The 25,266-nt window shown below is 55.1% G+C and overlaps 1 protein-coding gene across 1 annotated transcript; it reads right to left on the bottom strand.

Moving 5' to 3' along the window:
• Positions 1–1,092: 1,092 nt before the first annotated feature.
• On the bottom strand, positions 1,093–25,053 carry LOC131207093 (B-cell lymphoma/leukemia 11B). The gene is made up of 6 exons (XM_058199704.1): positions 25,005–25,053; positions 18,303–18,458; positions 17,863–18,171; positions 17,129–17,446; positions 3,781–4,307; positions 1,093–3,639 (listed from the first exon to the last, which is right to left on the bottom strand). Exons 1-6 carry the CDS (start codon positions 25,051–25,053, stop codon positions 1,093–1,095), a joined length of 3,906 nt encoding a protein of 1,301 aa, XP_058055687.1.
• Between the last annotated feature and the right edge of the window lie 213 nt (positions 25,054–25,266).

Raw genomic sequence — 25,266 nt, 5'->3', positions numbered from 1 at the left:
TTATGGGCCTAATATCATACACAGTTATTTACAGGGCCCACCCAAAAAAGGGACTCCGCCCCCTGGGGTGGTCGCCAAGGAAACAGTAACAGCACAGGCGGCTTCTTGAACGAAGAAAAGGTTAGCGAAACAATGTCGTAAAATAGGTGGAAGGTAAATTAGTCTAAAGGGCCGACCGTCTAAGGACCACCTCTCAACAGTAACCGCGAACTCAGATTTTAACAAAAATTTTAAGCCCTCTATACCCGATCCGGGGGTACGGGTTGTGGTGACTAACCTAGTAGTGTTGAATGGAATACTCTTACGCGTAGTAAAAACGAAACTGGCCAATACGTCTGGTACAATACGTCTCGTCCCTGGCGTGCGCGTGTTTGGTGGCTCCAATTTGCCTATCCTTCCCTGACAACGAATCGCTCGAATTAACGCTACTTAGAACTACTCTACACGCTCTCTCTCTCTCTCTCACCTTGGGACCCACGGGGCGTGTGTGTTTTCTTTTGTTTATTTGTCTTATTTCTTTTACGCTCTGTTATAAGGAGTTTTCATATATATATATCGATCTTTCTTAGCCTAGGCTCCCGCTCTCTCTGTACATAAGTCGGGCGAAGGGTCAGGACCCCGCCTGAAACCGAAAAAAAACAAACAAACAAACAAACAAATAATTTAATCTCTAGTGCCTCTGCGCCTCTGACTCCAAGATATAAATGCCTTTCTGCGTTCCCACCACGCATCGATCTGGCTCTCTCTGCTCTAGGTACACCATCCTCTATGTATGTACAGCCCACCCCTCTCGTGTGTCTGTGTTTGTCAGGGAAAAATCGGGAAATCGGGGTGGCCACAAACGGTTGCCACGGGAACGAAAAAAGAGTGGTCAGAGAAATTTACAACAATGCTTTGGTATTAATGCCGCTAAGAGGAAGGAAAATAAGCACGATTCAAACGAGACTAAGAAGGACGTTGTCAACTCAACTCGACGATCACCTTTCACGTGTCCGGCGGTCTGTAGTGTGCGGCGGCGGCGGCGGGCGGCTAGTAAATGCGGGACATCATCCGATTCGGAGGCAGTTCGTAACCACTCCACGGGGAGTAAAGTCATGCCGTGGCCGCCTCCTCCTTTATCAGGGCTGCCGAGGCTGCCGAGCCTGCGGATGATGATGAGGAACTGGCCGACGTGTTGGCTGAGCTGGTGCCGTCGTCCGGTGCCGTCGCCGTCGCAGCCGCCCCACTGGCGGCGGCGGCTACAGCGGCTGGCAGTGGTGGCAACAGCAATCCCGGCGGCAACTGTGGTGGGGCACCGTGCGAAGGGGATGCGGCCGCTGCCAGAAGGGCCGCCGATTGCTCACGGTGGTGATCACGGTGATGTTCGGCCCGTTGCTGGGCGGCTGCTGCCGCTGCCGCAGCCGCCGCCATCTGCTGGGCGGCTAGCTGTTGCTGGGCGGCCAGTTGCTGTTGGTGGTGATGCTGTTGCTGCTGGAGTTGCTGGAGTTCACGCTGCTGCGCTTGCTGGAGCTTGCCCTGGTTGACGACACACTTGCGCATGTGCTTCTCGAGCGTGGACGGTACGCTGAACGGCATCTCGCAGAACCGACAGCGGTACACGTCCTTGCCGAGCCGGCCGTGCGTTTTCATGTGGCGCGTCAGCTTCGAGCTCTGGGCGCAGGCGTACGAACAGAGCTCACACTTGTACGGCTTCTCGCCCGTGTGGCTTCGCCGGTGCACCGTCAGGTTGGAGCAGTTCTTAAACACCTTGCCACAGAACTCGCACGTGTCGTTCCGCAGTTTGCTCTCCTTCTTCAGCATCGGCTGCAGCAGGCCACCGGCGCCACCGCCATGCCCTCCAGAACCCCGATCACCACGGCCCGGTTTCAGGTTCTCGAACAGTGACTCGCCCCGGTGCAAGCCCGGGATACCCCACCAGCTGTCGGCGGCCGCTCCCTCAAGCTTCAGGCGCTTCGACGCCTCGAACGGATTCTCGAACGGGTGGAACAGCGGAACTTGCGGGAGCTGCGCGTTGTGGTGCTGCTGCTGTTGGTGCTGCTGCAGCATACTCTTGGCCAGCTCCTCCTTGATCCGGAGCGCAGCCGGCAACCCGTTCAGCTTCTCCGCTAGCCCGGGGATCGCCATCGCGCTGTTGTTGTTGTCCCGATCCTTACTCGTCAGCTGCAACTTGAGCGCGTTGCCCGATTCCTGTAGCGCCTGTTTGTACGCCTCCGAGTACTGGGCGATGTTGGACAACCCGAACTTGTCCATCAGCTCCCCAACGAGCGAGCTGGACATCTGCTGGAGTGCCCCGCTCCCACCACCGCCATCCTTCTTCGAGTGGCTGTGGGTGCTGCTCATGCTCAGGTCCTCCGCCTCATCATCATCATCGTCGTCCTCGTCCACATCCTCCTCATCGTCCTCCTCCTCATCGTCATCGTCCAGCTCCTCGTCGTCGTCGTCGCGGGCGGCTCGGGCCGCCGCGTTCCGCAGGTGCCGTCGCCGACGCCGCTCGTGGGCCGCCGATTCCAGCTCGTCGCCCTCCAACTCGTCCGCCTCCATCAGCGCGTCGTTATCCGAGTCCGGATCGCCTACGTCACTTTCGATCGACGAGCCGACGTTGCTGGCTGTATCCGGCTCCGAAGTGGCCGCTGTTGAGGGTCCTGCCTGTCCGTGCGCCAGCCGCATATGCTGCCGGAGTTTGGCCGGCTGGCTACACGAAAACTCACAGCCGGTGCATCGGAACGGCAGCTCTGTGGGTGCCGCTGCCGTGTGGGTCCGCCGGTGGACCAGGAGGTTGCTCTGGAAGCGGAACTTTTTGCCACAGAAATCACACCCGTAGAGGGCGCTATCGGCAGTGCCGCCCGTGGAGAGTCCACCTTGACCGTGACCGTGGGTGCTCTGCTTGTTCGGGGGTGTCGACGCCGAACGGGGCGTGTTGGTGAGTGAGCTGCCAGCGTCAAGGCCAAGCAGCTCGACGGCGCTCTTCTCCGGCGGTGTCAGGCTCTGGGGGCGCTGCGAGTTGCTTCCGGTCAGTGGCGTTGGCGGTAGCTGCGAGGGCGAAGGGCTAGCGAAGCGAGGCGACGGTGATAGCGCCGCCGTCCCCGACTGTTGCGTGGTTTTGCGCGGGCTCGGGGATGCGGAGCTGCTGGTGAGGGCCGGTCCAGATCCTGTCCCTGGGCTGGTGGTTCCGGCGAGCTGACGAAGACGCTGCGAGTAGTAATCCATGTGGGGCTCTCCGACTCCGAGCAGTGCTTGGGGTGCGGCGACCGGCGTTTCGAGGGCCCCGCTAGAGGACGCGGACGAGGGTGGACGCTCGGAGGCGGTGGCACCGGTGGCCGGGTTGAAGGGGGCCGGGTTGTGCGATTTCAGTCGGTTCGCGGCCACGACGGCGGCCGCGGCCAGGTTGAGGCCGTGGTTCCGGAACTGCTCCGACATCAGGTGCTCCATGCGGAAGTGGTCGTGGTGGGTCGTCCGCCCGAACAGCGGGCTGTGCGGGTGCGAGTGCGGGTGGTGTGGGTGATGTGGCGGCATCCGGAGCAACCCGAACGGGTTCGGGTGAAGGTCCGGCGGAAGTGGCGCGAGCAGCGGATGATGGCCCCGCAGCCCGCTGGACGGTGGTGGTGGAGGAAGACTGGTGGGGGGTGGTGCGGCCGGTGACTGCTGGCGGGACGGAGACGGCGGAACGGCGGCGGTGGCCGCCGACGACAAGGACACCGTCGCCGCCGTCGTCGTCATCGCGGAACAGAACGGGGACGGAGCGGAAGCGAGCGGGGGGCTGGTGAGGGAGAGGGCGGCCACCTCCTCGCAGCCGTTGGAACTTTGGGACAGCTTCTTCCGCTTCGCCCGCACCTCGATCTCCTCCCGCTCGTCGTCCGCTTCGGAACCGCCGTTGCCACCGTTGACGGCCTTCTTCTGTGGGTGGTGACCACCTTCCGCCGACGTCCCATTGGCCAGTCGCCCTCCCCTCTCCGCGGGCTCCCTCCAGGTTCTCCTCGGCCCCGGGGTTTCCGTTTCGTCCTCTTCCGCCACGCTCCGGCTCGAACTTCGCGGAGGTTCCACGGGCTTCGGTGACGTCACCGGGATTGGGGCTTCCGTCTCCATCGCTTCTTCCTCGGCGGCGGCGGCGGCGGCGGCGGCGGCGGCGGCCGATTCCGGTGCGTCGCACTCCTCGGTTGGGGTCGCCCCGCCACCACCGTCCTGGTTGCCGGTGCTGGCCAGCGACTCCACGTAGATCTTCACGCCGTGCGCGTGCTGGACGTGCTGGACCAACCGCCACGCCGAATGGTACTTCGTTTTGCACGTCGAACACACGTAGTTACTGGGCTCTAAAGCGAGAGAGAGAGAGAGAGAGAGAGAGAGAGAAACGGGTTATCGTTTGTGGCGGATTAACCGATTTTGTTTGGACACCAAACATCAAAGGACCGGGGAGGGACATAAATATTTGTAAAATTCGACCCGGGCCGTGTGTTGCGCGCCTGATGCAGTTGCAGTTGCGGAATTCCTCGCGGCGGAGGTCCAGCTTCCGGTTCCCGGGAGAGGAGGCCAACGGCAACAGCGACAACGACAAACGGGGCACAATATTTACATTCGCGCATTCGCGCGTCCTGTTTATGGTGCGTCCCCGAGAGAAGCCAGCTGCTGCTGTGGTGCATCCGTCGGAGATGCGCGCATGTGGATGCAGAATATTTCCCCCGTTCCGCCCGCTCGGCACTGCACCGCACCGGGCGGTTCGGTTTGGGAACACGGATTTTAATTAAAAAATAGCTTCGGTTTGCCATTTTTCGCATTTCGCCTTTTTTCGCCATTTGCCCACGACAAAGGGTTGCGCGAATAGTGCTCATCGGGGTCGGGACGTGGGGTGTCTTTTTGCAGGCACTGTAGGCAGTGCAGTGTGTCAGCCAGGCCAACAAGCCAAGGTTGGATTTGTTTCATGATCGGCCAGTTCACATTCGTTGTAAGCCGAAAATCACGTTGAGTCTCCGAACCGAAATCACAAATAATGTAGCCCAAGATCGCTGGTACTTGGAACCTCATTAGCTAAACCAACGCCATTGTATTCAAACAATTCTCATTTATGTGGCTCGTCGCAACAAACTAAAAGAACATCCGAAATGAGGTCCGTTTTGGCTGAACAGCATCATCCATCAATAGAAACGTAACAGCATCTATTGGCAATACAAATTTGAACCGATTCAACCGATGCACCAACAACTTCTTACAGTCGAGCTAGTCCCGGGATAAGGCTATCGTGTAGAGGGGGAAACGCCACATGTTTCTTAAGTTAAGCTTGTTAAATTAGATTAAGTTAACTAGTAAGTCAATTAAATAAATATGGCCCAGTCCGTTAAGGTCCATGAACCGAATATGAGACAAGAATCTTCCAACATGAACTGACTGTCCAAAACAGCAATTAAGCCAAAAAAATAGTGTCCGCATATCCGAAATGAATAGCATTAAAAGTGATTTACTGTACTAACACATTTATCAGCCCACGTCCGGGTCCTAACCCATAAATAGCGCTAACCTTATTGCACTACTAACTGAAATGAAGCAATTGCTTCGAAATCCAACCTTCGAAAGAAATCTGTTAAAATTTCATGATATTCTACTCATAAGTTTGCGAATTATTGTGCTAAGAGTGACGCTACTTTTGTTATTTCTAAAACAATGTATCAAACACCATTTCGTGTTTGAATGTTACGCTGCTTCTTGATGAGAAAAATACCGTTCAAGCGAAGCAATGGCTTGAAAAGTGTTGTAAGGACTACGCAGAGACACCGATGATGCTGAATGCAGTGGACTCCCAAATGATGCTGCTGTAACACCAGAAAACATTTAAAAAGTCCACGAAACTGTGTTTGATTATGAGACAACTCTTTACAAAGTGGCTGCCGTGTTTGCTCACTGTTGACCAAAAACAAGAACGTGTTGATGATTCTGAGCCGTGTTTGACCATTTTGAAATAAAATAGACCGACTGTTTTACGTCGATATGATGATGATGAGACCCACCTCTTACCCCAACATAGGTTTGAGATAGGCGAGATAGTTATCGTGTGATAATTGTATTTAACAAGATTTCAAGAGAAAAAAAATGGTACGAAGTGGTGGCATCGTTGCAAGACACTCTAGAACACTCTGTCTGACTCTAATCCATGCATACAACGGTATCTAGCCATTTCCATAAGAAGAAAACTCTCCGGATTGCCCCGTAAAATCTCCAGTTCTTTCAGTGTAGCCGGTTCCCTAGAACTATTGTAGCGCTAGGGTACCACTACTAAGAACGGCCGAAATTACATTTATCTAGGACATTTACGGTAGCATAAAAAAAATCATCAATGGACGAATTTGATGCACCTGTCCCACGATAGCACGAGTGCAGCGAGAGTCATTCTATTGTTGAGTGTTTGCTTCAACTGTCCACTTTTACGCGCGCGCGTCTCAAAAATATGTTGTCTCATTCATGCTATACTATTATTCTAAATTATTTTCAAAAATTCAAATTCAAGTTGTTTTCTTTTTTTCTCATCATCATCCAGCCTCCGGGATGAGTGCAGTAGATTACAAGTCCATACTAACAACATTTACATTACATTTACAACATTACATTACATTACATTTACAACATTTACATTTACCTAACTACTTCTTTGATGTACAGAGCGCACCTCCGTTTAAACTCCCAAATGCTATCTGAATTAACTATCTCTTTGGGCATTGAGTTAAACCATTGGATACCCTTTACAAATAAGGAATAAGGATATGTGATAATCGATAAAATTTGCATCTATCACGTCACTCCGGAATCAAAATTATCGTGATCTGAGTGGAGAGCAACTAGTAAACCTCGTCCTCCAACATTAAAGGACCTTGTAGACTTTAAAAAATGTTCGTCGGTAAGAAATTTCACTCGAATGAAGGAATGATACCTATTTGGAATGAAAAAAAAATCGTTTTCTTAGGATCGGGACTGTTCAGCCCATGTGTTACATGGCGACTATACTTGGATTCTCTCACGGTTAGGCTTATAGTGGAAAGAAAAGAAAATAAACATTTATAAATGTACACAAAATTTGATAAAAAACGATTATACCTGTTCATATCCCTCATGAAAACCTTGAACAAGTTACAAATAATACTTTAGCATTTATCCAGATAGGCTGTAGAGCCATCCAACCATCCAAAGACCACTCTTAATTCGACGTCACTCGACTACAGAAACATACGAATTTGTCGAAATGGGCAAGACTGCTTTAGGGGTAATGAAAATTCGCTGGTTTTCGCTTTGGGGCTCATACTATCAAGCAGAACATATTGAAATATTGATGATTAATGATGTATTGAAATATTAATATCATTATCCAATAAGTGATGACACTTTCGATCGAGGCCAATTTTGAGAGAAGCTAGTGAGTATCACAAAGAGTCGGCTGCCATTGCCGATTCGTACAAGAGTCTTAATTTGGCTCCACAAAACATTACAGAGTATCGTCCGGAAACAAGAAACCTGTCTAATGATTCGAACACAGAACGGTGCCAAACTGTTGGGTGTCCTTTTTAACTACAAATAAAAATGACTGAACTGTGTGTTATTTTTAGTAAAACAATAGACCAACTTTTCCTCACCGTGAATTGGCCAAAAGCCGCCCTTTTGGGAGGGGAAAAGAATTTGCGAACTTTCATTCCCACAAACGGGGACGACGGCGTGGGGGAGGGATGTGCGCGTAGGTCCATAATCCACACGTGGTCCAGCAGTCCCGTGGATGGGCCATTTCACTCCACACCAACCTTCCCCTCAGTCCGCGTCCTGCCGCAGGGAGTGAAAACTTCGGACCAAACGCGGAGCGAACGCCCAACGTCGTCCTACTTTTCGGCCACACGTACCACAACACACCGGCCGCCATCGCCATCCATGTGTGGTGAGGAGGCAACGTTTGAATACAAATGAGAGCGGTGGCAGTCCACCGGATGAGCCACTGGACTGGATGGGCCCGACCGGATGTCCTTCGCTTGGACGATGGCCTGGCTTTCTGGGTAGCAGATGTTCCCGGGAATCGTATTATGGCGCACGATGGCTCCCACACCACGCTAAAAAGTTCCACAGTGGCACTTCCATTACCACCGCCGTGTATGTGGACAAAACGGTGGCCGAATATTGCCTTATGGAAATTTATAGTATTTGATTAAAAAACACAACAACAGCCCACGCGGACCATTATCTCTTGGTCTCGGCCACGGCGAGTGGGGCGGCCAGGGCCCCGAGGACATTAGCGCGCCCCTGACCGGAACAGACCGGGGGGAGAGAGAGAGGGCGCAGTTGTCACCGCGCCATGTTGGCCACTTTTTATTGTAACTTTTTAAAATCACCCCCCGAAGAAGCGGCGGACCCTTCCCAAACCCGGGCCTCTCTCTCTAATGGGTTGGCGGCCTTTTCCGGTGGTGGTTCCCGGTGATAATTCGATAAATGTAAAACAACCGGAACCGATTGACCGTAACCGCCGCCGGAACCGGCCGCAGGCCCGCCAGACAATTTTCACTTTGGCACCTTCCACAAAGGACACGGTCGCGGAGAGTCCACCGAGCGACCGATATGATCAATGTGACGTAATCACTTTCGACACACGACACGACACACACGGACACACGTGATAAATGTCATGACACAATTCCGGTGCCCTGTTTTTCTTCCCGTTCGGTCTCTTTGCGCGAACCGATCCGAAGGGAACATTTATTTTACTGTCCTGACAAGACTTAATCAGAGGATGCTCACGCAGGGGGACACACCACAGACCACCGGATCAACCGTCCGAGTCCGAGGGATCTGACAGGACATTCCGGGCACGTACGGCGGTGGCGGAGGAATCGTATTGGAAATCGGCTCGGATCGGATTGTGGTCGGTCGTTGTTCGATTTTTTTGCTTCTTTTTGGTCGCTTATCGCCCAACCTTAAAAAACTAGGGGAACGACGACGACGATCCGGATTGTTGGCCGGCGCGTATTACAGCAAAAAATAAAAAATAAACAGGAGGCGGGCGAAAGGACCAATTTTTATTATTACTTTAAACCCCCCCAAAATTGGACACGATTTTCACTTCATTTGCCACGGCCAATAGTCGGCCATCCGCGCCTGCTAACGAGTCCTTCTGTCCGTCTTCTATTTTTTTTTTTGTTAGCATTAGTTCCTTCCTAAACCCGGGGGTCCTGACCGGGAACTGTCCAGAACGCAGAACACAGTTTTGTGGTTTGCGGCCATGGCGCCCCCGGAGAGAGATCGGGATCGCGATGTCGATTGCGCTCGCCCGCGCGTGTCCCGATACGTCGAAACGTATCATTACCCCCCTGATGTGTGGAGTATGTACGGGGGGAGGGGTCTGGGTGGGGAGTGGCTGCACTTCCGGTCTCCCCTCGGGCACGATGAGGTACGATTAATGCGCCCTCCTGTGGGGACCACAAAACAATGCCAACATTGTTCCAGCGCCACGGCCAACGCCAACGCCAACACGCTGATTACTTGTGCCTCGTGTGGCCCCCGGTGTCCACCCGCGGGTGGGACGGTGACAGGGCGGGGGGTGACCACGCATCGGGCGGCGTATGCTGCCGAGAGCCGAGAGTGCAATGTGACAATTAATCATCTCTCCAACTCCGACGTCCGCCGATGACAACGGCGCGACGGCGGACCGGACCCGGGCGGACCCGGGACCGGGGGGGTGTGCCGGGTGGCCAAAGTAAGACATAACCGCGAGATGGGTGCTTTCGCGACTCGCACACGCCCTTCGGGGGGCCCGTGGTGGCTCTGCGCCGAGGCCTATAATTACCAGACCCCGGACACCGCGCAATATTTGCAATCGATTGGTTCCTCGGACCAAGCCCCACGCCAGGGTGGGGAGTTGCAATTTTCCGTGGCCATTGTTCTCTCGCGGGCCCCGGGGGGCTGTCATCGCGACCGAAAGGATGTGCTCGCCGTCCGTCTGTCCACGCGCGAGATCGTCCCGTGCTGTTTGTTGTGTCTTGTGTGTTGGGCCCAATCGATCGCCGGGGACTTCGCGATAATGTCGACAGCATCACACCCGGGGCCCGGAGGATGTCGGGTTGGCGAGTGAGCCCACGGCGCACAGAGAGTTGCTCGGTAATTTTATTCACCGTGACTTTGGCCGCATTCGGCATCGGCGCCGCCCGGGACTGGCAAGATTAATGAACGGATGAGTCCCTCCCCGGAGGAGGACCCGACACGGGGGGTGTGGTGGACGTGGAAACCTTCACCAGAACGCCCACCAGGTCGCGACGAGATGTCGCAGGGCTTCGGTCGGCGGATGCAATCATCTTTTATTTTAAGGGCGCTGCTGGGGCTCAGGAATGTCCTCAACGGTCGGTGACATCGGTCACCACCGATCATCCTGGAAGGGTGTTCGCCTAGGACTCTTATCCTTGGGCCAATATAGCCTTTAGTCTAGAATCATTTGACCAAACTAATTCGACTTCATATTCTTTCCAATACTTCCATAATTATTTTGTGACGCTGATTTCTTAAAGTTTGGAAGACGTTAAGAATTTTTGTAGGATCTTTTAAAAACCATGTGGCGATACCTTTGGATGGATTAAGGTCACTAACGAACGCTAAGCTGCAATAAGCCTTAGTTGCATATATGAACCTTGGTCGCTCAATGGTTTTGACAGATGGTCTGTCATCTGCCTAGTGTTTGTTTACTATATAAAATACAGAGTTACAATTTATCTTAGTTTGTTCTTTTAGGTGGATTGCACTCGAAGAAAGGATCATTGGCCGACACATTGACGCATGAAAGGGAATCTACTTCTAACGTTTAAAGAGTACCGACCCGTAACAGCTTTCCCTTTCGACAGGGGAACTCACTGCGCACCAGAAAAAAAGGGACATCCGAGCCAACAAAAACCAACAGGACAGAAGGAAGCCACGTGCGCAGCGCGCCCAGCTAGGAGGTCCACGCGCAAAAAACCCACGGCCAGGCGGCGAAGAGGATATACAGATAGTCAACATAGGCCGACCAACCACAAAAAAAGCTGGGCCTCCTGTGATGGCCAGGTGATTCTCGGTCGGGATGCGCAACCGAGGAACCCCTTTCTGGCGATGTAAATGAAGGCCCACCCCGAGCCGTAAGCTCGTGCGCTCGTTGCGTGTGCTGCGCACGTTCCCGGGTCGCCCTTTCCCGGGTCTGTCAACACGGAACCCGGAAGGACACGGAAGGCACCGAGCAGCTGGTGGTTCGGGTTCGGCTGAACGCAACTTATCAAATGATCGGGCGTTAGGCGCACGTTCGATAATCAAACGAAAGCGAAACCCAAACAAACAAACCTCCCACAACCTGATAGTGATAGATAAATCAACCTTCTACCGGGCAGAAGCCGCGCGCGGTGAGTCGTGATAATGATCTTCACTGGACATCCGGCCTGTTGCGCCCTCTGGAAGGACCTGACGAAAATACGGAGAAAAAGGATGGCCATATGTTGGGTCCTTCGGAGCAATGATTTTTGATACGTCCCCCAGGGGGAGAAATTCGATTCGAAGAAGGACGGATCGATGAAAGCCCTTTTGGATCCGGAACATCGTTTGAGATTTGAGTGAGGTGATTCCGTCCGGTGAGATGTTTATTGACCGATCCGTTTTGATAGAGAAGCCATTTTTTTACATTTCTCAGGGTGGCCAAGGTGCGTGTGGTTGTACGTCAAGAATGTAGATAAGCTGCTTAGCTTGGAGTTTGGCCGCGACCGATACACATAAATCACACGGCCACAGGGTTCGAGGAACGTGACGACCCCCAAGAAGCCCTTCCATTAAGGAAGGTTGGTGGTCAAATATCTGCTCGCCACTCGCCCGAGTAAGTCACGTACACGCCCGAGGGGTCGATTTACATATCTTTGTCCCCTTTTTTTGGGCTGCCTTGTAAGTGGCAAGGGAAGGGATAGCGAAAAGCGACTGACCACCTATGAAGGTGGTAAAAAGGTGGCCTCCTTGGGGAAGAGTTTAATCTGGCAAAGAGCGAAAAATTGTTATCACTACCGGATGCCGGGGGCTTCAGAGGGTTTTTTACTATCCACTTCCAGCCTCGCCACTTGCCGAAAAGGGTTCGAAGGGCGTCAAATGGTCATCGGAGTAACACCTTACAACAACAACGGTGAACGGATTTATAGCGGGCCCCCTCGGCTTCCGGAACGCGGCATCAAGCCTAGAGAGTCGTCTTAAGCCCGAGCTCGAGCCCGTGGAGGATGTTTAATTGACAATATCTTCCGGTTCCGGGCCATTGAAGTCCGCGGCACGTACCGACCGAGACGACCCCCGGAAGTGGCCGACCCCGTGGAACAAAAAAAGCCGTCCATTTACATCCGGCAAAGGATCGGCGACGGAAATCAGCGTGGACAGCGGTGCGTCGTGACGGACAGTGAAGGAAAACGGAACCGAATATAGAAAAAAGGAACACGACGGCGCACCAGAATGCGTCGTCCTTTTTTAATTTGAATCGAGTGCCGAGCGCGCTCTGGCACGAGCCCACGGGGAAAAAAACGCGGATAATTAACATAAGTACGCCGAGAGGACATGGGTTTAATATTTATGTCATCCGTGAAGCGATGAACGCGCCCGCGGTTCGCGTATGTTCACAGTGGCGGCGCGGCATGTCTCTCTGGCTGGCTCACTTTTCATTTCCTTCGGGGAGGGAGCAAAGGGAACTAGGAAAAGAAAAAAAACGCCACCATTCCCGGGATGCGCTTTCGTTTTCGTTTACGATCTCCGGCCCGCGCCAAAGGGTGCGCGCGAGCGCGCGCCGCACAGAGAATTGAAATTAGACAACCAAAAAAACCCAACCAAACAACCGGAACACCTTTCGGAGGTCTGTGCGTTTGGAGAATAAAAACGAAGGCCACGGTAAACAAACCAACGAGAAAAAATAACGACAAGTAAATCGTGTCACCGACCGTAAAAGCCCGAGATCGACTGTGGTCGCCTCCGACGAGACGAGTGTTAGCGGCTTGTAAAATGGAGCCAAAGTAGCGGATTAACGGACCTGCTTGAAAGTCGGCCAAACCGGGCGCCACTCAGCCAGTTGGACAATTAGATGATGGCCGATCGGAGACGGCGAAAAGCCAGCAATCATTTAAGCTAATTATTTATGCAAAACAAAGGAAAAGGAGCGAATAGTTTACAAGTATTCAGTGATTCAAGTGCACTGAATGCGCCCGAAAGTATGCAACATGAATAGCACCAATATGCCCGCTTTTGTGGGCTGCGCGTTTCCCAATTATTTTCTCTTCCAACCAACCCTGTTTACTATAATTTTCGTATTTCATTTTATCACTCTTTATCTTGCTGTTTAGCTTATTATTGCTTCGCGTTTTAGGTTGGTTTGGGTCCTAGAAGCAGCCTGTAACTCCAATAACTATTCAAGGATTCTTAAATTCGAATTTCATTTCCAGGGTTCTGGAAAAAATTAAGACTAACGGTTTATCAACTCGCGAGTATGCCACATACCATTGAGCGTGGAAAAAGTAATTATTATCTAGCTTTAATTCAAATACTTGTAACGGTTGTCCTTGCGCTTCAAAGAGCAGATCCGTCGGCAACGTTGGAATTCGTGGTAGTAGCAAATCTTCTCCTTTATATTGTCCATTGAAAATGGTGGCTTCGATAATGTTTTTCATAAACCTTTTCATGGTAAGCCGAGTACCATTACAGCAACTTTCGGTGGATTGATATTTCTCAAAAAAAAAAAATCATCGCTACAAACTAGAACCACAAAGTATGTAAAGGCAGTCCTTATAAATCAAGCGGGTTAAGCAATTCTTTTGGATAATTTACTGCTTCAACCTGAAGTACCCCGGAATCCATTGACCTTGTCCAGGTTAGTGGCATCATTTCGTAATTGAACTCGCATTTTGGTTTTAGTGACAAATCGAACGCAAGCTGCAATGGAACAGACAAACATACAAACACACACCCAACATAAGTTGTGTGGGTTCGCTTTATGATCAATCAGCAGTTGCAACCAATGAGTTGCTCGCAATTAACCATCACTAGGCCACCATTAACATTAAAACCGGGTGCACCCTTTTCCGGGAGACAGATTTGAATGCCGAACGCCCAACGGTCGAGACCGCCTGCTGCGGCTAAGGACGACTGCACCAGAAGCTGCGCCGGCACTCGGAACAACTTACCCCTTTAAAATGCACTGCGCCGTGGCGGTGGTGGTGGAGGATCAAAACCGACCCGACGGGCGGGTTAATAAATGGGATCGAGCGATAGAATTCGGGTCCGGGGCCCGAAGGATCGCTCGGTCGCTCGTTCCCTTCTCACCCCGTGGCTACAGCAGCATACGGTTTTTTACTTTCACGACCCACCCAACCGAAAGGGTCTCTCTTCGGTGCCGTTGTAGGACCGCGTTTTTGTTGGAAGGTGAAATTTTCTTCTCCCTTTTTCGGTGGTGTTCGGGGGGTCCTGAATGCGCCCGGATAAACCCCGAGCGCGCGCTTAGACGATTATGATGGCGTAACGCGCACGGCCCGCACAAGGATATGCAGTCGGCCAGATGCTGCGTCATTTAACGAATCCTTTCGAACGCACCACATGGCTCGTGCCAGTCGGCACTGATTCGAAGGTGCAGCAGCAGCGGAAGCGAACTCACCATCAACTTCTCAGCCTTCTAATCCTTTCGCTGCCACGGCACGGCACGGTCCGGCTCGGCTTTGACAAGGACCTGGCGCGATATCAATTACACATTCCACAGTCGTCAATCAGGTCACGAGAAAAGTGAATCCCGCGAATCCTTGGCTGTGGCTGTGGAAAAACAAATATGAAGGCCCCGGGCGATGGCGCCGCAAGAAAAGGATTATAGCTTCCCCCAGGGGGTGGGCCAGCCAAAGGATTACCACCCATCAGGGGCCGAGGCCCAGCTCATCCACTGTCAGTGGCAGATGGTGGTACTACCGAGAGCCATGGAGAGCCATGGTGACACCGGGGGCTCTCGCTTATCGACAGACACTCGACGACGACGGCTGCCCCTGACACATGACGTCATCATCCGTCCAGCGCGCGCGGGCGTCTTACGTCAGGCGAAGGAGCCGAGAATATTGACATTTTAATTTCGGACCGGCTTTGTGTGTGGACCACCCAGCGACGGAGTCTGGGCGACGGAAAAGGATTGAGAAATTGATCCACCTTTTCAGCCAGTCCGCGAGAGTCCTTACACACATGGGCGGGGGGGCGGTCGGTCGGACGGATCGGGTTTATTAGCCTTCGCCAATCTCCTTCTTCTGCACGGCCCCCCAGCGGCGAGGCTTGAAATTGAGGCTGAAATTATATATTCTTCTCCGGGAATGGGACTCTCGGAACCCTGATGACTAATGCCATCAGGCAGGCTTTACATAGGCAGAGAGAGACAGAGAGAGAGCGTGCGATTGGAGCCAGGCACCTTGTTTAGCTGAGTGTTCTCCGCCGATATCCTCCGACGGTGTCGGTGACTCCCGGTGCCGACGCGAGTGTTTCGTCGAGGCCAACAACATCCGAGGACCAGTGGCCGGAAAACTAAACCGCTTGGTAACGTGCCAGTCCCGGCGGCCCAGGAAGCGGACCGTGGAACATGCAGACGCCGTCGTCGCCGACTTCCGCCCAACCGGACGGACAAAAGTGTTGCACAACCCTTTAGAGCCGGGGCGGCCCCCAGGGAATCCGGAGGCCTGCAAGAGACAGCATCCCTCCCGCTGGGCAGCTGCGTTGGGCGGGAGGTCAAGCAGGTCCCGGTTCCGGGTGCAATAAAATATCGCCATCAATGCCTGTGTGGGCTCCCCCCCGGGGGAGCCAATGGAAGGACATAAAAAGCAGGACCAGCGCCACAATAACCGCAATAAAGAAAACAATCTTCCCCGGGCCGAGACTGGCCCCTGCTGGCTGGCTGGCTGGGGACGAAATCCTGGTATTGGCGTTCCGTTTTTTTTCAGGACCACCGTTTGGACCGAATTCGTGGACGGAGTGGTCAACTTCCGGCGACGAAAGCCGGGTGGCCGCCCCGGTGTGTTGGTGGTTTCCGGTGCATCCGAAGACCGAATGCGAAGGGTGCATCACCTTCGCCTTCAAAGAGCCATTCAAAGCGGTCGGTGCAGGAAACGGAACTTACTTTGTCCTTCCGGTAGGTCTGCCGTCGGCATCATTATCCTCACCACAACATGGTGAAGTGCATGCATTTGCATAGCGGACCAAACACGAAAGCCTATCCACAAACAGACGGCATAAATACCAGCGGTGGCCGGGACGCCAGACGTCAGTAAACGGGATTACTTCCTGCGGCAAACATGCGAGAGTCCCTTCTCTGGGACTTCTCTTCGGGGGAACTACTGTCACGTCGTCTGGCTGATTGTCCTGCCGGGTGCCGGACATTGCCGAGAAACAAGGTAACACGCAGCACGTTCAAAGGTCAGCCCGTCCGAATCCGTGACACGATACAAAAGCGGACGAGGCTTCGTTGGTGTTCCGCCTTTTTGCCCGGATTATGGCTCCAGCCAGCCAGCCAGCCAGGGTCCTCCTGTTGGTGGTGATGTAACTGTGTGAGGTCCAGCGGTCCCAGGATTAGGCACGTCACCGTCGTCCTGGCGGTGTCTGGCTGGTGGCCTCCGGAAACGTGTCCTACACAATACGCACACAAATACCCAGCGTTGAGAGGATGCGAAAAAAATCCCACTCCTGCTGATGACCAGTGCCAATTTGTGCTGGCGTGTTGCGTGTGTAGCGGTCAACCTGGGCAGCCTTTAAAGAGCCTTTAAACTGCAAGGAGCGCCCTCTCGGGAGGATACTCGGTCCCGGCTCTAAATGGGGTGCGCTCCGGCTCGGTTCGCTCGTCGTGAATAATTAATGAACCGTAATTGATATGACCGGACACAACCTGACCTGACTCGGACTCGGACTGGCTGGGCTGTGCAGAAGGTCATCCGTTTGCCGACGCGGCCGGAACCCCTTTTGGCCGGACTGTGTCAACAGAGCCGGACATAAGAGGGACACAGGACAACGAAAACCCTGCTCGATGTGCATCCCTTCGTCTGTGCAATAATCTTCCTTTTTCACCCATTATTCTCTATCTTTCTACAAAGATAAAAAAAAGCAACAACAAGGAGTGCAAGCAAGGAACACTCACCACTGTTGCCGGTGGCCGCCGTCGGGTTGGGGGTTCCACTCGGGGGCTCGGAGTCGCCCTCGGGGTGGTGGTGGGAGTTGCTGGGTGTTCGGCACTTTGGCCGCAGCAGCGCATCCTCCAGGCCACCGTTGGTGGCGGCGGTAGTGGGGTCGAGCTCCATCAGCTCCTGTTTGATTTCGATCGCCGGCCGCACGACGACGGACGGTTTCTGGTCGCTGGCGGCGATGGTGGTGGTGGTGGTGGTGTCGTCGTCGTTCAGGCTGCAACCGAGCGGGCTGGCACCGCGCGACGGGCAGTGGGTGGATGCGTTTTCGGGTTCTGCGGGTCGGAATGGAACGGAAAAAAAGGACGAAAAGGAGCACGATTAGTGAATGCGTCTGTGGCGGCGGTGGCAGTAGCATGTCGGCAAATCGAGCAGGCGGCGACGAACAAGGCAGTGAGCAGCGAGCAGTGAGCAGTGAGCAGTGAGCAGTGAGAGCGAGTGAGTAGCGTTTTTCGGTATCAAAGCAATCGAGCGAAAGGACGAAAGGGGCGAGCGAGCGACAGTTCCGGGGGGTTGCGAAACGAAAGGCACGGGTCCCTTCCCCCATTGCCAGGATCCCCTTACTCTTGGTGGGCTTTTGGGATAAGGATACGGCGAAGGCCATCGTCGATCGAATCGTTGGTCGAAACGAGGCAAGGATCACAAGCGGAAAGAGGAGGCAATGGGGGAAAAGGACCCGAAGGATACTTACCCGTCGTCGTCGGCGGCGTTGGCTGTTTCGGGGTGCTGGAGGCCCCGTCCCGCAGCAGCTCGGCCGGGCTGGTCGGGGGCGGTGTGTGGACCCGGGGATCGAACGTCACGGCGGTGGTGGTGGTGGTGGTGGCGTTCGTGGTCGTCGAAGCCGGCTTCCGGGTGGACACGGTCGGCAGCGAGGCTCGGCGCATCGCGATCCGCTGGCCCATGACCCCGACGGTGGTGGCCGTGGCGGTCGCGGTGGCAGTGGTGTGGTGGAGCATCAACCGGCGGCCATCGTCCGAGTCACGGTCCTCCGCTCCGGACGCTGCCACACCCAACAACACGCACGCACACAACCACAACAACATCGGGGACACCAAAGTGATACACGAGGAAGAATCCATTAGGTTAAGGAACCGGAAGGGCGCGGGCGGGCGCGGAGGGACGTGGCCTTACCTTGCGCGTAGCACTGGCCGTAGTTCTCCTTGTGACACTGGAGCACCTTGTGCTGAATGAACCGCACGATGTCGGCGAGGGCGAACGTTTTCTGGCAGGACCCGCATGTCAGGATATCCTGCGGCCCTCCGTCCGCCGATTCGCCCGTGTCGGAATCTGGATTCCGACGACGGCCCCCGAATCAAGAAGAAGAAGGGGATGTGGGTGCGTAAGCGGAAGAGCAACCAAGCCATGGTGGGGGGTGGGGGAGATAGGATCGGTGGGTGGATGGTGGTGGTGGGTGGGGGCGGGAAGAAAATAGGCGAAGAATTAAAAATTATTATCTCATCACAGCTAATTTAATGAATTTAATTAGATTTCTTTCACGGTTCACCCCCCCGGCCCTGGTCTGGCGCCGGGTGGGTGGAGGGTGGAAGCCAGGGTGGGCCAGAGTGTGTCCCCCGTTCGGAGAATTCACCGCCATTCGAGTCCCCAACCCCCAGGCCTCTCTTCATTGGCCTCCGCAGACTCTATTCGAATCCACATCCTTCCGCGTCGCATCCTTTTACCCGTGCGGGGCGCGGGCGCAGGGAGTGCTTTACGGCTTTAATTAAAGGCCTCTTCGGACCAGCTTCCCTCGGTTGGTCTTCGTGTGGTGGTTATGGTCCGGTCGAAGGACCCCGGAAAAGCCTTTCCTTTCCCGAGGTTTGGCGTCTCAGTTTTATGAGCTCCTCCGCCAAAAGAGTAATCGTCGCAGGCCACCGGGGTTGGCCGGGGGTTGAATTCCTTCGCTCTTGACACTTTTATAAAGTCCGCAAGCCGCCAGACATTCCACCGTTCACACAACTGGGGCCAGCATGTTTTGGGGGTCCTCCAGCGAAAGGAAAAAAAAACGGTAGGAGCCACCCGATGGAGGGATTTTGGAACCGGTTTTAGGTGAGTGATAAAAGTTACGTCTCGACGGCCGGTGGCGCCGGGGCGGTTGTGGCCCCTCTCTTATTTATATCGAGTGGAGTAATAAATGGCGCCAGTTTCAGTTTTTCCGAATTAATATAATAAATTTCTCCACCACCGGCACCGGCACCGGGGTAAATCCGTTCGATTTCTGTATCGCTCCGGGAGTGGGCTGGGGCCACACATTAAAACCTCGGAGACTCTCGGATCCGAATGCGCACCGGATCGTTCCTTCCGAGCACGCGAATCGAGAGATGTGTAATTAATGTGCCACACACACAAAAAGCAAGAGGAACGCGGGCACTCGGGCCGCTGCTCGACTTTGGGGACATAAAAATCACAGACCAACGTTCTCGGCGACAGTGTCATTAAATGGCGTGTGCGGGGCCGGGCGGAAGGCCATAAAGACACTCTCCTGAAGCCGCTACTCGGTCCGGTTCTCGTTGCCCCGGGCAGGCGACTGCGGATTGATATTTATGCCGATGCCGATTGCGCCAGATTGACCCACTTGAACTGCGATCCCCGTGCGCCCCTCGGCGACCCGGACATTAAACGCAGAGCGACAGAGCACGCATGGCCCGGTGCCGGCCCCAGGATTTGATGGGTTCTTGCGATTCTTGAAGTGGAAACGCAATTAATATGATAATTTGTCGCCGTCGCGCAAGAGGTTAAGATGTCCTTTTTGCGGTGGCGCAGTGGTGTTTGCCACGCGTCATAAAACGGCGAGGCACCGAACGCATCACTTGCTAATTAGTGCTCGAGCTGTTTCAGGACCATCGCAGCGGGACCGACCGCAGCATCAATCCACATATCCAACGCACGTCTTCTTCTCGGTGGTCCACCCAACGGCGGTGCTCGTGCCTCGTGATGATAAATGAGCGAAAGGCTACGGCGGAACGGCGTCCCGACGTTGTGTTATCGGCCCCGACGCGCCAACAATGGGCACCGATGCGCAAAAACAATGCCACGGACCGAAAAGGACGTGACTAATGATCCTCACACGTTGCGTATGTGTGCGATAAGCCAAATGGCAAATAAATCGAACGCCGGGAGCGCCATGCCGTGTGGGCGAGCAAATTGATTGTGCAAAGCAACCGGGCGAACCAGGAGAGATGCCCGGCCATTGCGCGTCATTAAATTAATAGGACCACCACCACAACGGAGGAACCAGCGGGTTTACTGGACATCCCGCGGGGCTGGGTGGTGTTGCGTAGTAATCCGTTTCCCCCGGGGGTTGGCCGAAAGATTAACACCCCCCCGAACGAGGTCCCCGGTGCTGGGCGTCGTAAATCAGGGGCTTTATTTAATTACCCTTATTGAGTGCTGTTCCTGGTGGCGGCAGGACCTGCCGCAGGATTTAATCCACTCAAACGCGACGCGATGGACGATGGTCATTCGCGTGGTGGTGCACGCGTCGAACGCATTCGAGCAGTTTCGAGCAGTCACACAGTAAGCCGTAAGCAACCAAACGACCGAACGAGAGAGAGTGAGAGAGGGAGAGAGCACGCTTGTCGAACGCTGACCAGTCGAAAAATGGGCGTCCACTTCGGTGGGCTCCGGACGCACATACACGCGCACTCAGCCACATGTGGTCGAGTTATGTTGCCTCCAGTTCTTCTTCCTCGCGAGTGTGTCTTCGCCCCGACCGAGAGCTGGACGTTCGTCGAACTGACCAATAACATGCTCCGACAGCGAGAGAGAGAGCGAGTGCGAGCGAGAGAGTGAGCCGACCGGGGTGAAAGGGGTGCGTGTTTATGCGTCCTTTATGCTACCTTGGCACGTCGAACTTCTGACATCAGTGTCAGGGAGGATGTCAGAGGGATTGTTCGAAGGAAGTGCCGCGACTCTCTCTGCTCTGCCAGCTGTCGCAATTATGTCGATGGCCATGTCGATCGCTATGCATAATGCTGCCAGCGATCCATTATGACGTGTGTGACACATTCCGGGCACACACATTGGCCCACCCCCCGGGACCGGATGTGAAGGTCCTACGGTTCCCGGCGTTCCCGCGTGCGAAACGAATGCGCGAATCCGAGACACCCAAATCCGAGATCGAGAGGGGGAGAGAAATCGGTCAATCATTGTCGGGACTCGGGCAACCCACGTCAGCACGCAGACCCTCCGTCCTCCCCCGCCGCACACGCAGGCCACTCGAAAGTGCAACTGCATCGCCGCCCGGCCGAGAGTGCAGCTGTGTGCTGCACCGTTCTGTCGATCCGTAGGATCCAGAATCCCGAGGTCCGCGTAGCGGCCACTTGGCGTTTGATCCACACACTCACACGCAGCACACACGAGAGCCTCGAACCTCGAGGGTCTCAATAGAGCGCAGTGGAGAGGACCTGAACCAGGACCATCGAAGGACCGTTTGTCGGCATCGAATCGCGGGTCGCGGTTTGAAGTGAAGAAACACTTCGACGGCGGCGGCGGCGGCGGCGGCGGCGGCGGCGGCGGCGGCGGCGGCGGCGGCAGTGGAAACTAATTTCCACTTCAACGAGGACTCCTGGGCTCAGAGGTCCACCAGAGGGCTCACCACACCTCTGTGGTGTCCTTGGACGTGAAACCCCTTCTGGAGTCTTCTCGTTTCCCCGCGTCGCGGTCAACGACGCCTCGCGGATCGAGACGGCTCTCGGAGGCTGATGTCCTTCAGAAGAAGGGCCGAAGGACATCGAGAATCCTAGCTAGGGGACCGTCGCAGCATCCGAACGACACACGCCGGGGCCAGCAAACCCTTGGAATGGCGCGGAACCATCTCCGACAGTGCGTCGGTCGTGATGAATTATTTCGGTTTCTTTTGTGGACGTCGCGCGGAACTCCACGCTCCGGAACCGGTTGTTGTTGTTGTTGGCGCGATGGTTTCTCCTCGAGAGAAAAGGGCACCGTCAGCAGGGTGGCCTCATAAATGTGGCGAAATCGAATTCTTGGGCGCCCCACAAATTAGCTGATGGGAATCGGGGCCGCTAGTAGTGCCACGTTGGCAGGATGTCGCGATAGGACGCCCGCGTGTAGCGTGGAGTTTTGGGTGTGGTAATTGCCAGCCGTGGATCTATTGGGCACCGTGGGAGACAATCGAGGAACCGGATCTATTGCGCCGTGTGGGTTGATCACAGCTCTTTGATTGACTTTCGATGCATAAATTATGCGTCGTCGACGAGGACACCACGGTCGGTCCGGAGAACTCCCGGACACAATAAGGATCTGGGGCACCCGGCATCTTTATTTATTTATTCATAACAAATTTTGATTGACCGCCGCGAGATCCGCACGGCGCGGCGGCGGCGACGGTGGTGATGGGTATCGAATTCAGTGGACCAAAGTTTTCCGTCCCCTCCAGTCATCCCGCCACCATCGACAGGGAAAGACGGGACGAGAGCGTTCATAGCGCGACGCGAACCACGACGCCCGACCCAAATTCGATTAGGAAGTTGTAAATGATCTCTGTTGCCGTTGCGAGAGGCAACCGGGCCGGTGGGCCGGAAGTCAGCGGAGCGGAGACAGCCGCCGGCTATTTCCGATGATTACCCCCGTTGCGGTGCGGTATGGTGCTCCTGGCTACCACCGAAAATATGTCCAATTTCTGGGTCGGGCCGCCGGATTTCTGGGGGCGCGGGAACTGTCAAATTATCGATTCCGAGATGTCAACCTCCGCCGAAGTCAACGGGGAAAAACAATCGCCCCGGGGCATTGGAATCACTAGGTCGTCCCCGTGTCGGTGGGAACTCGAGCGAAGAAGTTGAAGAACTCGAGCGCGATTGATTGTCCGGGGCCGGGGTCGGGGATTCTCGCCACTAACGAAGTTAAAGCTCGCAGCCACCTTGAGGTCTCTTGATGCATGTGTGTTAAGTCGGAACTTTATCGGGAAGTTAGGCGGACTTGTTCTGGACCCAATTCTTCGCGCAGAACCCACAGCGTTTGTTATCCATTTCCCTCCGCAAACAGCCATAAACCGGGGAATGCGCACCCCCAAGTCCGAGCTAAGCCACTCCAACACGCCCAGGGTCCAGAGATCTGGGAGATGAGTAATGTCGCCGCCGCCGCCGCCGCCGCCGCCGCCGCCGCAGAGCTTAAGCAAATACGAGTGCGTCCGAGGCTCAACCTGGCTGGATGATGAGCCAAGGGCTGGAACGTCCAGAGCGCGGCCCAAACAAAAACACAGGCCGGCCGAATTCGGGCTAATCATCGTGCAAATATTGGCCCCGTTCCACATGTGGTCCTCGTCTGTCCGTCCGTCCGTAGACCACAGCGCAGCCAGTGGACAGTGCGCGCCAGAGAGCCACAAGTTGTTTGAAAAGTAGGAAAAATGATTCTTTTCCCCCGGGGTGGGGAACCGAATGCCGGGCAAGACAGGGCACCGCTCCGATAGCGGTGTGGTGTGGTGGCCATAAAAAGCCGCAGCTCGCCGTATTTGCGTGCGAGCCTGGACCCTCTGCGCGTTGCCCTCATCGGGCGCGAGGCCTTCGGGAGGTAGTGGCAGGCAGGCGAAAAATGAGGTTGAACGGTTAAATGGCCCACCAGCCGGCGGCCCGCCGGTCATTGGAAGTTAACCCCCGTGCGGACCCCCATGTGTTATCAGTGCGTGGCATCCACCCGCGCGCTGCCAGGGAGTCCCCACCAAGGGGGTTGGGGGCAGGCAGGGGTGACGGTGGCGGCCCCTATGCGTGGTGGAACCGCGCGCGTTCAAGGTACGCTTATCGCCGGCAGAAGTTAAACATTTGCCCGTACCCCCACAAACACATCCACGGCTCGCAAACCGTGACCTGAGCGTGTCCGGAGGCCTGAGGAGGCGAGAGACCTCTGGCGGTGAAGCGGAGCGCAACCACCACACCAGACCAGACCAGGCACCTTTCGACCTCCGTTCGCTTATCAGCGCCGCCGACGCTTGTTTGTAGAGTGCGGAGGTGGATTGAACACCTTCACCTCCGGCCGCGGCGGCAGTTATCTGCCCCATCCGGCCCCGCCGGGAACGACGTGCCACTTCCGGAGACCACAAAGAAAGGGAATTGAAAAAACAAAATTAAGTCCAACAAGGCACACGCAGAGCACATTTGCACATCGTCGACGATGGCGACACCTCTGGGCTGATTGGTCTCCTCTTGACCGGAACCTGCGCTGCTGGTTCCGCTAATCTCTAGACCGTCCCTCGTCTAGGTCCACAAGTTGGGGGCGTTGCGTTTAACCTGATAGGAGGCTTCCCGGACCTGGCTGGCTGGCTGGCTGGGGGCCATTGTCCCCAAGTGACGGATCCCGCACTCCAAGTCCAGTCCAAGAGAACCGGACATCGGCAGGGCACTGTGGTTCGATCGTCGAGGTGTGACACGAAAGCAAACAATCCACGACCCGGGCACCACGACACAGCTGTCTCCTCCGTCCGGATCGATAAACCGGGACTGGTATCAGAGCTTATCATTTTCGCGATGCGCGTGGGTGCCGCGAAGAAGAAGCTCGTGCTGGTAGTTGCCGTTGGACCGTTGGGATTTGAAGTAGGCACACCCGGGGGGGAAGCCCAGGACACGGCCAGGCCAACGGCCAGCTGCGCCAGCACGGTGGAGAAGGCGTCAACCTCTCTACGCTCGGCTCTGTAGGGGGCTAATTGTAGGTCCGTCGTGTGGCACCCCTTGCAAGTTCCGGAGCGGGGAAACATGAAGCCGGGTGCCAGAAGAAGGTGCTGGTTGATTCGGCACCCAAGAAGCGAACACACACACAGAAAGGCGCGGCCGACGGAAGTCAGCGAGAGGGGTCAGACTCCTGAAAACCGGAAGCAGAAAAACTCACGATCACGGTTGTGCGAGTAGAACCCGGCGTCTTCGCTGGTGGACAACATGGTGTTGCCCGTCGGATGCGTTTCACGAGACGAGTCCTTCCTTCCTGCCGGTCGGGTCGGGTATCACAACACGTTGCGCACACTGCCAGCGCTGGCTCACTGAGTTGACGGAGGACACTTGGAACGCACGTTGGAATCACTTCGGGGCGGACGTTTGACGTCGGCAGAGACTTGGAAACTCGCGGCACCTCAGGGCACCTCAGGGCACCTCAG

This window comes from Anopheles bellator, chromosome 2, assembly GCF_943735745.2.
Source record: "Anopheles bellator chromosome 2, idAnoBellAS_SP24_06.2, whole genome shotgun sequence".
NCBI lineage: Eukaryota > Metazoa > Arthropoda > Insecta > Diptera > Culicidae > Anopheles > Anopheles bellator.
The sequence above is the reverse complement of the archived record's forward strand: the minus strand, read 5'-3'. Positions and strand labels throughout refer to the sequence as shown.

What these genes read in the sequence shown, in the direction of transcription:
- LOC131207093 (XM_058199704.1), bottom strand. Translation starts at nt 25,053, where the DNA reads ATGTTGTCCACCAGCGAAGACGCCGGGTTCTACTCGCACAACCGTGAT. An exon ending in CGGCCAGTGCTACGCGCAAG is followed by an intron (nt 18,172 to 18,302) that starts GTAAGGCCACGT and finishes TGGGTGTGGCAG; the next exon opens with CGTCCGGAGCGGAGGACCGT. An exon ending in GGCGGCCACCGGCAACAGTG is followed by an intron (nt 4,308 to 17,128) that starts GTGAGTGTTCCT and finishes CTCTCGCTTTAG; the next exon opens with AGCCCAGTAACTACGTGTGT.